The following is a 15,570-nucleotide window of genomic DNA, read 5'->3' as shown; positions in this document are numbered from 1 at the left end:
GTTTCTGCTCCAAAGCCATATAATTTGAGGAGCTGATATTCCCAGGAACTTGTACACCCATCACTTTATTGGGCCAATGAATTAAGAAAGATCGTGTGACCTGGTTATGGTCAGAAAACCTGTGCCTCTGAGCCGGCACCTCGAAGTGGCCTTTGTCAGACAGGAGAGGCAAAGGTGGTTCCAGCCTGGGGCATCTTGGAGATTCTGGGGCACAGCTGAGTTCTACAAGTCTCAATCGAACAGTTCTGTCTCTAGGAATATGTTAGGGGCTGGAGATATGATGACAAAAACTTTAAAATGCCACTAGAGGTCTAAGAAATGGTTGAGTCTGTCACTGCCAGAATATGAACTCAGCTTAATAAGTTAGAAAAGATGCAAATAAGTTAAACTGATGATATTCTTCTTGGATATATACTGGCTTTTTCCTCATTGGTGTGCTTTAGCAAAGGCTAGAGTATCAAAATCTTTTCAGGTTTCCTCTTATAGAAACAAAGACACTTTTGATTTTTATCATATTAAAGTATAATGCATTTCAATCATCAAAAACCAATTTTCTGAGAGAAACTATATAATGGAGGATGTATTTTAGAGTCAGGCTAGCCTGAGTTTTAATCCTAGCTCTGCCATTTACTAGCTGTGTGATTTTGGACATGGTATTTAAGCTTTCTGATCTTCAGTTTCTGAATCTAAAACGTGTGACTATTAATAGGAATCCCACTGGGAATGCTGCGAGGTTGAAATTAGATAATGTATTTTAAATGCCTGGCAAAGTGTCTGACACAGAGTACACACTTAAGGAGTGGAGGGATATTATCACCATCACGGTTTTAAAAATGATATTAACATTATGGCATCAGTTAGCTGGTTGAGAAAAGTAAGAGTGCAGGGAATCAAAAGAATAGGATAGAAGGTTTTTCTTCTTGTACAACACTGTATTGTTTTGATACCTTATATCAAAAACTAATTATGCATATCTGGCCCTTCCCTGCCTATTTATCCTATTTCATCACCACAGTTTTCTTCCCTAACTGAAAATTCTTACCCGAAGCTTTTTTTCAGTTTCTTAACTACACAAAACTCTTCTCATTTCAAAGCCTCTCCTTATGCTGTTCCCTGCGCGTTTGGCCACCTTTTCATGCAGTCTCCAGGTCTCGGTTTAAATATCACCTCACAGAATAGTCTACCCTGGACACTGACTAAGTAGCTAGTCTTTTACTAATCTCACACCACCACCTAGTTTATTTCCTTTTGTCTTAGTCAGCTCAGGCTGCTGTAACAGAATACCATAGACTGGGTGGCTTAAACAACGGCAATTCATTCCTCACAATTCTGGAGGCTGAGAAATTCATTTCTCACATTCCAAGATCCAGACCCTGGCAGATCTGGTATCTGGCAAGGACACACTTCCTGTTTGCAGATGGCCATTTCTCATTGTATCACATGGTAGATAGAGAGAGAGGACGCATGTGTTCTCATCTTTTTATAAAGGCACTGATCCCATTCACGAGTGCTCTACCCTCATTCACTAATTACCTCTCAAAGGCTTTACCTCCTAATACCATCACACTGGGGATTAGGATTTCAACATGTGGATTTTAAGAGGATGCAAATATTTAGTTCATAGTACCTTTCTAGCACTTTTCACAATTTTTGATTATATGTTTGCATGGTACTTACTAGTTTTCTCCCCAGATAAACTGCAAACCCTGCTCTGTGAGGGTAGTGACTATGTCTGCTTTATTTATTAATATACGTAGTGCTTACATAGACTCAGTACATATTTTGCAAATAAATAAAAGAACAAATGTGATACAGAGGATGCCAATGAGTAAATAAAGCCAGTTTATGACTTCCCACAAATACAATGGGCATAATAATTGAGTCTGCAATAGTAGAGTCATGAAAAGTGATTAGGCCATTGAATTTTTAGGAATGCAGAAATAAATTATACAGTTTTATTTGTAAGTACCAATCAATAAATGTGATCATTTACTAATGGCTTAAAAATTCATACTCTGTTTTTCTTTCTACTTTTTTTAAATCTAGAATGGCCACATCTGTTGCTCAGTGGATCCACAGTGCCTTCAGGAACTGTGAAGTTAACAGTCTCATGGGAGATTTCTGTTAAAAGAATGTTCTTTCATTAAAAAGACCAAAAAAAAAGTTAAAACTTAAATTGGGTGATTTGTGGGCAGCTAAATGCAGCTTTGTTAATAGCTGAGTGAACTTTCAATTAGGAAATTTGTGGAGCTTGACAAAATCACAAAAGGAAAATTATTGGGGCAAAATTAGACCTCAAGTCTGCCTCTACTGTGTCTCACATCACCGTGTAGAAGAATGGGCGTACAGTATACACCGTGACATCCTGAACCCTGGATAGAAAGCCTGAGCCCATTGGATCTGTGAAAGCCTCTAGCTTCACTGGTGCAGAAAATTTTCCTCTAGATCAGAATCTTCACGAATCACTTAGGTTCCTCACTGCAAGAAATAAAATGTCAGGCAGTGAATGAATTATATTTTCAGAAGTAAAGCAAAGAAACTATAACATGTTATGTACAGTGCACACTCTGAAAAGAAATCTGAAACAAGTTATTGTGATGATAAAAATAATGCACAGGCATGGTTACTTAATATTTTCTAACAAGAAAAGTCATCCCTATTTCCTTGTTTTACTGCACTTAATATTATTTGGTTGAATTTGTTCAGTATAAGCTCGTTCTTGTGCAAAATTAAATAAATATTTCTCTTACCTTATAACACATGTGAGTCTGAGTATCTTGTTTAATATGTTCCTCTTTTCCACAGATGATTCACTATAAAAATTACATTCTAGTTCTGCTGATGGTAAACTCCTGCTATGCTATTTCTAAATTGAAAGTTGCTATTTCCAAATTTCCAAACTGGAAATGATATGCCTAATAAGAGATGTGATAGAAAGCTTAGTTCTTCCTCTCTAGATCCTCAGTCTCACCCTTTCTACCCTGCTGTGCATCCTGGGGTGGCTGACCTATACGGACCCTAATAGTGGGTTCCTTTTCCTCTTGATTCTTTTTTTTTTTGAGACAGAATCTCGCTCTGTCACCCAGGCTGGAGTGCAGTGGCGCTATCTCGGCTCACTGCAAACTCCGCCTCCCGGGTTCACGCCATTTTCCTGCCTCAGCCTCCCTGGTAGCTGGGACTACAGGCGCCCGCCACCGTGCCCGGCTAATTTTTTTTTGTTTTTTTTTAGTAGAGACGGGGTTTCATCGTGTTAGCCAGGATGGTCTCCATCTCCTGACCTCGTGATCTGCCCGCCTCGGCCTCCCAAAGTGCTGGGATTACAGGCGTGAGCCACCGCGCCCGGCCTCCTCTTGATTCTTGTCTGGTTTCAAATTATACTGCAGCAGGAAACACAGCTGGCGTATTAGGAAGAGGTCAAGTTTGGATATTTATTCTGCTAGCTCCCTTCCTGCCTGGCCACTGCCATGATTTGGTGTGTCACCTTACTGAAGGCTATATCTCTTGAAAGGTACTCCTCTCTGTCTCACTGCCCACCCCAGGTTCTGATAACTTCTACTATTTGCAACTTCTGGCTTAGGGATATTAACAGCTCTGGCTATTCTGTCCCTGGGAGGTAACTGTTCAATCTTGTTTTCTCTATTTCTAGGCATATCTTTATAAGTGGTCCCTTTGTTATACTCTTTAATTAGCCAGCTTGAGTGTGCCATCTGTTTCCTGCCAGGATTCTAACTGATACACATAAGGAGAGCAGTATGTGAGGTTGAGAATGTCTTCAAGAATTGGTCCTTCACGTTTGGATATAAAATTTTTTAAAATCTCAGTGTGAAAAGAGATTATGATATTAATTACTTGTTAAATTTTTTGATGCACCAGAATCTGAGGGGATAAAAGTAAACATCCTGAAACTCAATAAAGGAAGCTAATCCAATATTGCCCTGTTATGTTTTACACTAGGGTGAAAAGGAAATATAAGTATTGCCAAATTAATTTTCGATGCATAGAGGCATTTTTTAAAAAAAATTAAAATGAACACAAGGTGACCACCGCAAGCTACAGAAATGATAAAATGGCTTTTAACTGTTCACTCACTATTGCTATGGAAACAACCTAGCACGAGCTGAGTTGAAAGATAATTCAAAAATGTCTTCATACTTTGGCATGGTAATATTTATTGAATGTGTAAAATCAAGTAGCTGTATTCCCTGAATTTATCATAAATGATTTTTCTGTAGCCTTTTTATATTTAATTTAATTTAATTCAACAGAGCATAAGGTTTATTTTGTATCAGCTGTATTACAATGGTAAATAGCAATTTAGCTTCCAAGAAGATATCTGTTAATTTGAAGTTTTTTCAAGTTATTTTTTCCTTATATAGCTTTGTGATTTCATATTGAATCCTCCTGAAAAAGTATACTTTACTCATTTTTATAAGGAGAGTAAGAAATTATGTGTGCAGGAAAGTGTGTGTGTGTGTGTACACCCATATAGATACATATTTGTCATTTAGATATGTCCTTCTGGAAGGAGAAGCAAGGCTGGAATTTTATATTACAAATCCTTTGAAAATCTTTGTAGGGCTCTGGGCATATTGGTGGCTTGCAGATCCTTGGTTTCTATAGGCCACTGAGTGAAAGAAAACTCATAGTTAAGAAGAAAAGAAGGAAAAAACAAGACTATGACAATTCAACGAGTATTAAAGCAATACATGTGTTCAGATTGAATTTTTTTTCTTCAAGGTTTACTCCACAAATAGTAGATTGCCCAGGAGAATTACTGTTTTATGTGCATACCCTGGGCAAGCAGTAATCAATTGTTTCTTAAGAACTTTGTTCCTTGAAAAAGAGAAGGTTAATGCCCTGTTTCTCACTCTGATGATAATTGGCAGAATGCCATGGCTGAGTTGTGCCAATATTAAGGGAAAGGGAGAGCTAGGAAGCATGAATTTATTTTGAGGGTGCTTAGCTCCTTTAAGGGCAGGCCTTGGTGAAAATAGTCTTTACTCCATTTTCTTTATTTCCCCTTTTCTGCAAAAAAAAAAAAAAAATTTTTAGCTATGATTCTTTGGTTTAGTAACCTATATAGTTTATCTCCCTTTTTAAAAGACTGCCATATTGCTTTTTTAGTTTGCCTTGTGTAATGGTAAAAAGAGTCATGCATTTGTTCAATTTTACTGCAATATCATGGAACCCTTTCATCCCTCCCATAACTTGGTTATCTATAGCCAAAGTTGAAACACCCTGTAAATTGCCTTTACAAAATGAACGGCATATCAAAGCTCTAAAACAGCAGTCAATACTCTTGAGTGTTGGAGTAGCAGAAGTTATTCAGTTGAATAAAACTGAGGTTACATCTACTGAATAAAAGATGAGCTTCAGTTCACTAAGCATGACCTCATCTATCAAAGCTCCACATTGCTGACTAGTTAGGACTTCATCTGAAGGTCGGCACATCCCACAGATACCTGCATGGTCCCAGTCCTGTTGATATAGGTAGCTTAAGGATTGACAATACCAACTGTTCTTAAAGAAAGACTTTTTATTTTCCGTTTTTTCAAATGTAGAGTGTTGTAGCTCAACAGTAAATTGATCTCTGAGAGAGTCATGCCGAAAGCATCCCTGAAGACACTAAGTCTGTGCTCTGTACCCACTTTGTTCACTGTGGTACCTGGACACTCCCTGTCTGCAGTCACCATTGCAGTGGAGTTGGCTCCTTGTGGCCTTACTGACATTTCATTACTGCACAGTTTTCTACCCTAGAATTCAACATTTTCCATAAAGGAGTTGTCACCTCTTTGCAGAATAATTGCCCTTACTTAATAGATCTGCAGGTAGAAAGTCAGGAATTCCTTGGGCTATAGTAGCTCCGGATTGGTGGTGACATAAATAGGCAAGGAATAGAACTATTGGAGAAGTTTGGAACAGGATAATCTGAGTTGCAGTTTCTTGTATTCTCCCTACTTGCCAGGCTGGGACAACTCCCCCACATCTTTTGTCTTTGTATTGGTATTAAATAATTGTTCATAGAGATTGTTTGCATGACAGAGTCTGAACTTTTTATTTATTCCAAATGATGGATGGCACACTGTGTTACTGCCACCACCAATATATTGCATTTAAAACATGACCTCTTATTTATCTCCAATGTTAGGTGTTTTAGAAAAGCAGCCTGAAATAAGAGTATAATTCTATGTAAAAGCAGAAATGATAGTGAGTTTAAGTTTATTTTTGAGGCTTTTTCTCTTTCTTTCACAAAACCACAGCCATAGAGAAAGAAAAGAAAAATAATGAACAAAGTATGTGCAAAGCATAAGCGTTCATTTATTGCTGACTCATAAAGTACATATCCTAATGGAGGAGAAAGAAAATTAACAACTAAATAGATAACATGTCAGGTGGTGATAAGCGCTAGAAGGAAAGTTAAGCTGGCTTGGGATACTGTTGTGGAGAGGGGTGATCGTTTAGGTCGGTTGGGCAGGAAGCCCACTCCACAACAAAATAGTATTGGGGCAAATACTTGGATGAGGTGAGAGCATGAGCCATTTTCATACCTGGAGCCATTTTCATACCTGCAGGGAAGGAGTTACAAGCAGAGAGAACAGCGTGCACAGGTCTGAGGTGGAAGCACACCTACATGTCTTGAGTGGAATGAGAACATGGAAACATGTAGAAGATGCTGTCAGAGGAGTGACCAAATCAGGTTCTCCTAGGCCATGGTTAGCGATTTGTGCTTTTATTCTTAGTGACATAGGAGGCATTAGCGAGTTTTGAGCATAGCTGTGCTATAATATGACAGGTAAAATGATCTGTCTTGTTACTATGTGGAGAATAAACAGAGGTGGGGCTGGGGGAGAAATGAGCGGTGTTGGTGAACATGTACTCAGGAGGCACATTCACACCACAGAATTTCAGACAAGAGAATAATGGTTTGGACTAGGATGGTAATAATGAGAACCAAAAGGATTTAACATGAAAGAATATTCAATTTAATGAAATAATGGGCAGAAAGACTAAATGTCACAAAAATGTCAATTCTCCCCAGTAGTTATAATTTTAAAAGTGTTATTTTAAGGTGATTGTAAACTATTATAGAAAAACAAATGTCCAAGAATAGCCAGGAATACTTTGAGAAAAGATTATATTTGGAGACAGGGGATACTTATTCTACCATATATCAAGAAGGTATAAAGCTATAGGAATTAAGAGTCATTGTTTCGGGAATAAACAAGCTAGATAACATGAATATTTTCATCAAAACCTCAGAAACCGTCCTATACACATATAGATACTTGTTAGAAGATAGAAGTTACACTGAGCGAGGCTGTGAAAATTGATTATGGGAAAGCAAAAACATAGACATTGATCCTTATTTCATAAAAATAAATTCCACATAGGTGAAAGACCAAAATGTGAAAAATAAAATAAATTTATGAAAAAAATTAGCATTGTTTTTGGCTTTAGAATATTTTTAAATAAACTCAAAAAGCATATATATATGCGTGTGTCTATATATATATGCATATATATATGCGTGTGTCTATATATATATATATATATGTCCTAAAAAGAAGAAAAGTACAATGCATCCAACAGAAAAATGACCAGAAGCAATGCCTAGGTATGCTACAAGAAAAGAAATCCCAGAATGACTAACAAGCATGTAAAATTTGCTTAGGCTCACTAGTAATCAGTAATGTATATTAAAACCACAATGACACAATAGGGAAAAATGACAAAATTAAAAAGTAATATAACACAAGATATCGGTGAGCATATGAAACAACAGGAATACTATGCTTGTACACTATACACACACCTCCAAACCAGTTTGGAGGGTAATTCTGCAGTGCAGAAAGTTGAAGATGTGCACCCCTCATGACTCAGTATATACTCCTGAGTACATGATCTAGAACTGCACTGTTCAATGCAGTAGCCACTGGCCATCTGTAGCTATTAAATTAAAATGTATTAAAATTAAATTACATTCAGTTCTCCATTTGCATGAGCCACATTTCAAGGGCTCAGTAGCTACTCTGACTAGTGACTACTCTATTGGGCAGCACAATGAACATTTCTATAATTGTAAAATGTTTTATTCAACAGAAGTGATATAGAAGAATTCTCATACACATGGACAAGAAGATGTTTATAACAGCTTTATTTGTAATAACAAAATACTGGAAACCACTCAAATGTTAATACAGTCATTGATAAACAAAATGTGGTATGTTTATTTGGAATACTCGAATGAAAATAAATAAAACTACATATACCAATAGGAATGAGTCTCACAAACAATGTCTAGAAAAATTGAGAGGTAACAACGTGCTAGCAGCCCTCGCTTGCTCTCTGCACCTCCTCAGCCTCAGCGTCCACTCTGGCCACGCTCGAGGAGCCCTTAAGCCCACCGCTGCGCTGTGTGGGCCCCTCTCTGGGGCTGGCCGAGGCTGGAGCCGACTCCCTCTGCTAGCAGGGAGGTGTGGAGGGAGAGGCACAGGTGGGAGCCGGGACTGCAAGCCACGCTCGCGGGCTGGCCCAGGTTCTGGGTGGGCGTGGCTCCATGGGCCCCACACTAGGCGTGGCCGGCCTGCGCCTGCTGGGCTTGATCAGAGGCTGGGTCCAGTGCCTGGACCACCGTTCCCTCTTCGCAGGGTCGTTGGCCACGATGGTGGGTCTCTGTCTCTTTCTCGCTTCTCCTTTTTTCCTCTTGGTTGTCTGGGGCAACCTCCCTCTGGGCTGCTAGAGTGCCAGAGCTAGGAGCCACAAAGTCTGGCAGAGAGTGCTAGTGAGAGGTGAAGCTGGCTGGGCTTCTTGGACGGGTGGGGACTTGGGGAACTTTTCTGTCTAGCTACAGGATTGTAAATGCACCAATCACCACTCTGTCTAGCTAAAGGTTTGTAAACACACCAATCAGCACTCTGTCAAAATGGACCAATCAGCTCTCTGTAAAATGGACCAATCAGCAGGATGCAGGTGGGGCCAGATAAGGGAATAAAAGCAGGCCACCAGAGCGAGTAGTGGCAACCTGCTCGGGTCCCCTTCCACGCTGTGGTAGCTTTGTTCTTTCTCTCTTCTGGTTACATCTTGCTGCTGCTCACTCTTTCGGTCCGTGCTGTGTTTTAAGAGCTGTAACACTCACCACGAAGGTCTGCAGCTTCACTCCTGAAGCCAGTGAGACCATGATCCCACCGGGAGGAAGGAACAACTCCAGATGCACCACCTTAGTGAACTGTAACTGTCACCGTGAAGGTCTGCAGCTTCACTCCTGAGGCTGGCAAGACCACGAACACACAGGAAGGAACGAACAACTCCAGACACGCCGCCTTTAAGAGCTGTAACACTTGCCGTGAAGGTCTGCAGCTTCACTCCTGAAGTCAGTGATACCATGAACCCACTGTGTCTGGAATTGGTGGGTTCTTAGTCTCACTGACTTCAAGAATGAAGCCGCGGACCGCGGTGAGTGTTACAGTTCTTAAAGGCGGCATGTCCGGAGTTTGTTCCTTCTGATGTTCAAATGTGTTCAGAGTTTCTTCCTTCTGGTGGGTTCGTGGTCTCGCTGGCTTCCGGAGTGAAGCTGCAGACCTTCGCTGTGAGTGTTATAGCTCTTAAGGCGGCGCATCTGGAGTTGTTCGTTCCTTCCATCTGGAGTTGTTCATTCCCCCCAGTGGGTTTGTGGTCTCGCTGGCTTCAGGAGTGAAGCTGCAGACCTTCGCAGTGAGTGTTACGGTTTATAAAGGCAGTGCTGAACCAAAGAGTGAATAGCAGCAAGATTTATTGCAAAGAGCGAAAGAACAAACCTTCCACAGTGTGGAAGGGGACCCAAGTGGGTTGCCACTGCTGGCTGGGGCAGCCTTCTTTTATTCCCTTATCTGGTCCCACCCACATCCTGCTCATTGATCCATTTTACAGAGAGCTGATTGGCCCATTTTACAGAGAACTGATTGGTCCATTTTACAGAGGGCTGATTGGTCCATTTTGACAGGGTGCTGATTGGTGCATTTACAATCCCTGAGCTAGACACAGAGTGCTGTTGGTGCATTTACAGTCCTTTAGCTAGACACAAAAGTTCTCCAAGTCCCCACTAGATTAGCTAGACACAGCACTGACTGGTGCGTTTACAAACCTTGAGCTAGACACAGGGTGCTGATTGGTGCATTTACAAACCTTTAGCTAGACATAAAAGTTCTCCAAGTCCCCACTAGAATTAGCTAGACACAGCACTGATTGGTGCATTTACAAACCTTAGCTAGACACAGAGTGCTGATGGTGCATTTACAATCCTCTAGCTAGACATAAAAGTTCTCCAAGTCCCCACTAGATTAGCTAGACATAGAGCACTGATTGGTGCATTTACAAACCTTTAGCTAGACACAGAGTGCTGATTGGTGCATTTACAATCCTCTAGCTAGACATAAAAGTTCTCCAAGTCCCCACTAGAATAGCTAGACACAGAGCACTGATTGGTGCATTTACAAACGTTGAGCTAGACACAGGGTGCTGATTGGTGTGTTTACAAACCTTGAGCTAGACAGAGAGTGCTGATTGGTGTATTTACAATCCCTTAGCTAGACATAAAGGTTCTCCAAGTCCCCACTAGACTCAGGAACCCAGCTGGCTTCACCTAGTGGATCCCGCACCAGGGCCACAGGTGGAGCTGACCGCCAGTCCCGTGCCGCATGCCCTCACTCCTCAGTCCTTGGGTGGTTGATGGGACTGGGTGCTGTGGAGCAAGGGGCAGCGCTCATCGGGGAAGCTCGGGCCACGCAGGTGATGATGGTGGTGGGAGGCTCGGCCATGGCGGGCTGCAGGTCCCAAGCCCTGCCCTGTGGGCAGGCAGCTAAGGCCCAGTGAGAATTTGAGCGCAGTGCCGGCCTGGCACTGCTGGGGAACCTGGCTCACCCTCCACAGCTACTGGCCTGGGTGCTAAGCCCCTCACTACCTGGGGCAGTGCCAGCCGGCTGCTCCGAGTGTGGGGCCCATGGAGCCCAGCCCCACCCAGAACTCGCACTGGCCCGCAAGCACCACATGTAGCCCTGGTTCTTGCCCACGCCTCTCCCTCCACACCTCCCCACAAGCAGAGGGAGCCAGCTCCGGCCTTGGCTAGCCCAGAGAGGGGCTCCCACAGTGCAGTGGCAGGCTGAAGGGCTCCTCAAGCATGGCCAGAGTGGGTGTCGAGGCTGAGGAGGTGCCGAGAGAGAGCGAGGGCTGCAAGGGCTGCCAGCATGCTGTCACCTCTCACCACCAGAAGGAAGAAACTCTGGACACATCTGACGGAACAAACTCTGGGCACACCATCTTAAAGAACTGTAACACTCACCACGAGGGTCCGCAGCTTCATTCTTGAAGTCAGCGAGACCAAGAGCCCACCAATTCCGGACACAAAATTACGATGCAGAATATACATGTATAACAAGGAATAAATTTTTTTAAACGTTATAATTTTGATAATTTATAAAATTTTAAAATGTGAAAAACAACCTATATTGGGTGTAGACATGTATTTAAGCAAGTATAAGTATATTAAATTGCGTGGGAATAATAGACATCAAATTAGGATAGTAGTTTTCCTAAGAAGTGGATGAGGGGTGCCAGGTACACGGATGCATAACTGTGTTGCTAATATGTATCATATTATGCCATATATTCCAGTTATTTCAAAATAATGCTATTTCTAACATTCAAAAAATGAGTTTACAAATTGATTAAACGTGTTTATATTTTATGTTTTTATATTTCTACTTTGTAAATACATATATTTAATAAATATATATATACAAATTTACCCTAAATATATATACCTATATTTTCCTAACTAAGCCAGTTAGTTTTTCACAGGCATGTAAAAATACCACAAGCTTTACCAAAACAAGACTTTAAAAAGTATACACAGAATTGTCTAAAAAATTTTCATTGCTAATTCTTTATTTAAATAAATACAGTACTACTCCTTTAAAGACAAATTGTAAAGGGAAGAAAATCACCACCATAATTTCACCACCTTTGCTACTGTTTTTATTTATCTTCTCTTGGCTCACATGCCTACACATTTTACATCATTGCAGTCATGGTATGTATCATTTTATCTCCACCTTTGCATGAAATTTTGGAGAAACAATTGTTCCCATGAAATTATCAGATGTTAGTAAAAGTTTAATGGCTGGTACATATTTCTTTTTTTTGTTTGTTTTTGTTGTTGTTGTTTATAGTCTTTAATTGAAGTGATAAGGGAAATAGATCTATTTAAAAACAAAACCAAACAGCTATTTCCGTCTAGATTAAGAGGTGGCCCCGGGTGTGGGATTCATGTTTTGAGTGGCCACTTGTGGTGCAACCTCAATGATCCGGGGTTTGTCTATGATTCTCGCTGTGAGGTTGCCCTTCTCTACAATCCCAATAATCCATGCTTGAGGGCCTTCACCATATTTGGGGGACTTTATCTCTGCACAGAACCGAGCTGCTTGCTCACGTGGTAAACAGATCAGAAGGCCGCCTGAAGTCTCTGGGCAGGTCCCGTGCATGAGGCCGAACATGTTTCCGCAGGCCTTGCTCACCGCAGCCATGTTGGCCAGTACCAGGAGGTTGTGAATTACAAACGACACCTCGTTCCTCTGCTGCTTGGCCAGGTTCTGCGCATGGCCCAAAATCCCGAAGCCCGTGATGTCAGTGGCGGCGTGGGCATTGAACGTGTGCATGAGTCCTCCAGCTGTCCTGTTGAGCCTCGCCATGTTCATCATCGCCTCCTGGTAGGCCAGCTCTACATCTTCTTGGGTGACCACTAGTTTAATCTTATTCCATTTCTCAGGAATATCCAGCCACTGGTGCACAGCCACTGCCACCTGTGTCCCCAGGGGTTTTGTCAACACCAGCACGTCCCCTGGCACTGCATTGTCTGGCATGATAAATTCATTGGGCTGGCGACTCCTCCCAGGACAATCCAGGGGTTTAGTACTGTTTGGCCGCCCGTTACAGACGTTCCTGCTTCCTCAGCTGTGTCTTTAAAACCTTGGATAATCAGAGGCATCACTTTATCCCTTTCCCTGTCGGTCATTTTATTACTGACTCCAAGGAGCATTAGCATATTGTCACATTCCGTGACCCCCATTGCATAGAGGTCACTGAGGACATTGGCACATGCTATCCTGCCCATCATGTAAGGGTCGTCTACGATCGGGTGAATGTAATCGGTGGTTTGAACAAAGGAAAGCCCACCGTGCCTCAAAGGAATGACACAAGTATCCATTCCAATGCCAAGCCTTGGCATAATGGCTCCCAGAAACTGCTCATCTTCTTGGAAGTGGTTCTCCTGTAAAGATTCCAGCAATTTTTGCAGGACATCTTGGGGCACTTTGCAGACTGTGCCCTTCAGTTCAGTGAATCTGGTTAGCCGGAAGCTTTTGTCCAATTCGTAACTTTCCGGGTTAAAGGACTCCCGCGTAGACATGGTTCTTGGGCCCTGCTCTCCTCACAGCTCAGCCCCTCCCCTCCCTCTGCGGGTTGGCTGGGTTCTTTATGGATCCACCGGCTCGCTTTGCGCCCTCCGCCTCCTCCTGAACACGGGCCGCGGGCCGCTCCCACAATGCACCGGGCGCGGCCGGGCTTCCTTAAGCGTCGCCTGAATAAAAATGCCGCGCCCGGTGGTGGCGGGGGCCTGGGCCCGCGCCTGGGCGCCGCGGGGGCTCGCCTGCCTCGGCGCGGCCTTGCGGGAGCCGGGGCGCCGCGCTCCCGCCGGCTGGGCGCGCGGGGGTCAATGGCTGGTACATATTTCACCAATTTGTTGTAAGTATAGTTTATTTCCTTCTAACTTTTTTACTACTATAAATGCCACTGTAATTTATATCATGTGAGCTGTTTCTTTAGACAATATCATGAAGAATAGATTTAATGAAGCAAGTTATGAATGGTCTATATGATGTGTTTTAACTTGTTTTCTTGCTTGCGCAAAGGCTTTACCAATCTACAATGCCACCAGCAATGTATGGAGTTCATTTTAAAACACCCTTTTGCCACCATTGAATATTACCAATTTAGTTTTTGTCCTCCATTTTGTTTCTTTTATTTTTTTAAAATGGTATATTTGTTTTAATTTGAATTTCTGTAAATAACTGTGAAGGTAAACATTTGTAGTTGTTTATTCCCCATGTGTGAATTATCTATTTATGTCTTATGTTCATATATTTGGTGTTTTGATATTTTATACGTGAGAATTAGATATCCCTTATAATTGTTAGAAATCCTTTAACACATTTCTGCAATTTTTTCAATTATATTGTTATGTTTAGAGCTTATTTTCATTATAATGAATTTTACTATGTATCATTGATTATTTCTTTTATAACCTCCTATATTTTTTCAAAATTCAGAGTACTGTCTCTCCAAATAGCTGCTTATGGACATTCCAGAAATGAAGAATGTCACCACATCCAGAAACCATTCATTCCTTTTCTCGAATTCTGTATTTGAATTCTTCTGAACATGATTCAACTAAAATCTGTTTTCCTTACATTTCAACTTAATTTACATAATGTTGGTCCTGATTTTAGTCACTGGGCCATACCGACAAACTCCTTTTCAAATATCTTTCCGGTACACTCTTCTTCAGTGCTAGATTTCTCCCAAACTATATCAATTGTTCCCTTCTAGAAGTTCTGGAGTTGTTTATGTGCCTCTGTATGTGTCATGCCCAGAACCACACACCATGTTCCAGGAGAAATCTCTTCAGCCAAAGACATACTTGGTTTAGAATCTGAGGCTATAAATTGGGACTCTTTTACTGGACTTCTCTGTCTTACAGAGAAGAAAAATATATTTTGCTCCCAATTTGCCAAGTGATCTCTTCTGATATATTTGAAATTCATAAATACTGTAAAATGCTAAATAAGAGTACATTTGTATTCAAATTATATTCTCCCAAGTGTGTTTACAAAATTATCGTTCTAAGAGCGTATTCAACGTTGTGAAAAATCACATTCTATTCAGTGGTATTGTTACTATTCCATGAAGAATCCAACAGCATGTATTTTCTACTTCAAATTGAATTTTTGTAGTAATTTGGATTTTTCGTCTGTAGTAAATACATTTCTCAGCACAGGTCTTCATACATCATTTCATCATCTCTAAAAGATATTCCAAAGGAAGATAACTTTGGCTTGCTATGAATAAAACAGCTTGATTTTATTTTAATAATTTGAATCATTTTAACTGCAAAGTAAAGCCAGTATAAATGGAATTGGTATCACTTTGGTTACATTCTCACTGTACCTAGGACAGGACAATAGTAAAATAGTGCACCAAGTTATGATTAACGATAAAGCAGAATTATTACATTGACAAATTTGACACGTTTTCTGAATGTTCATTTTTATTATTCTGTATGTGACACCTGTTAACATTTCCAGAATTTGATCAGTTTTTTCTTTAACTGCTAAAACTTCTACTTTGACTTTATCAAACATGATGTTTTGTTTATGTATTACTTTATGCATTTTTATCACATTTTTTGTAGTTACTCTCCATCCTATTACTCTTACTGTCTGATAACCATCACTTCGTCATTAATGTAAGACTACTTAAGCA

At 41.0% G+C, this 15,570-nt stretch overlaps 1 protein-coding gene and 1 pseudogene across 4 annotated transcripts in view; one reads left to right on the top strand and one right to left on the bottom strand.

Moving 5' to 3' along the window:
• The window catches only part of NELL2 (neural EGFL like 2), a 419,741-nt gene extending 416,982 nt beyond the window's left edge, over positions 1-2,759 (top strand). For 3 of the 4 annotated variants that reach the window (XM_030822676.1, XM_012510715.2, XM_003252267.4), the window contains one exon: positions 2,047-2,754. In XM_030822676.1, coding sequence (XP_030678536.1) covers positions 2,047-2,097 — 51 coding nt within the window. In that variant the 3' untranslated portion in view covers positions 2,098-2,754. Of the gene's footprint in view, positions 1-2,046 lie in introns of all 4 variants that reach the window. The other variant, XM_012510714.2, reaches the window with a different exon arrangement.
• A 9,513-nt stretch (positions 2,760-12,272) lies between these two features.
• LOC100596209 lies at positions 12,273-13,518 on the bottom strand (annotated as a pseudogene).
• Between the last annotated feature and the right edge of the window lie 2,052 nt (positions 13,519-15,570).

This window comes from Nomascus leucogenys, chromosome 11 (assembly GCF_006542625.1).
Source record: "Nomascus leucogenys isolate Asia chromosome 11, Asia_NLE_v1, whole genome shotgun sequence".
Classification (NCBI taxonomy): Eukaryota; Metazoa; Chordata; class Mammalia; order Primates; family Hylobatidae; genus Nomascus; species Nomascus leucogenys.
This window is presented reverse-complemented; position numbering and strand designations above follow the sequence as displayed.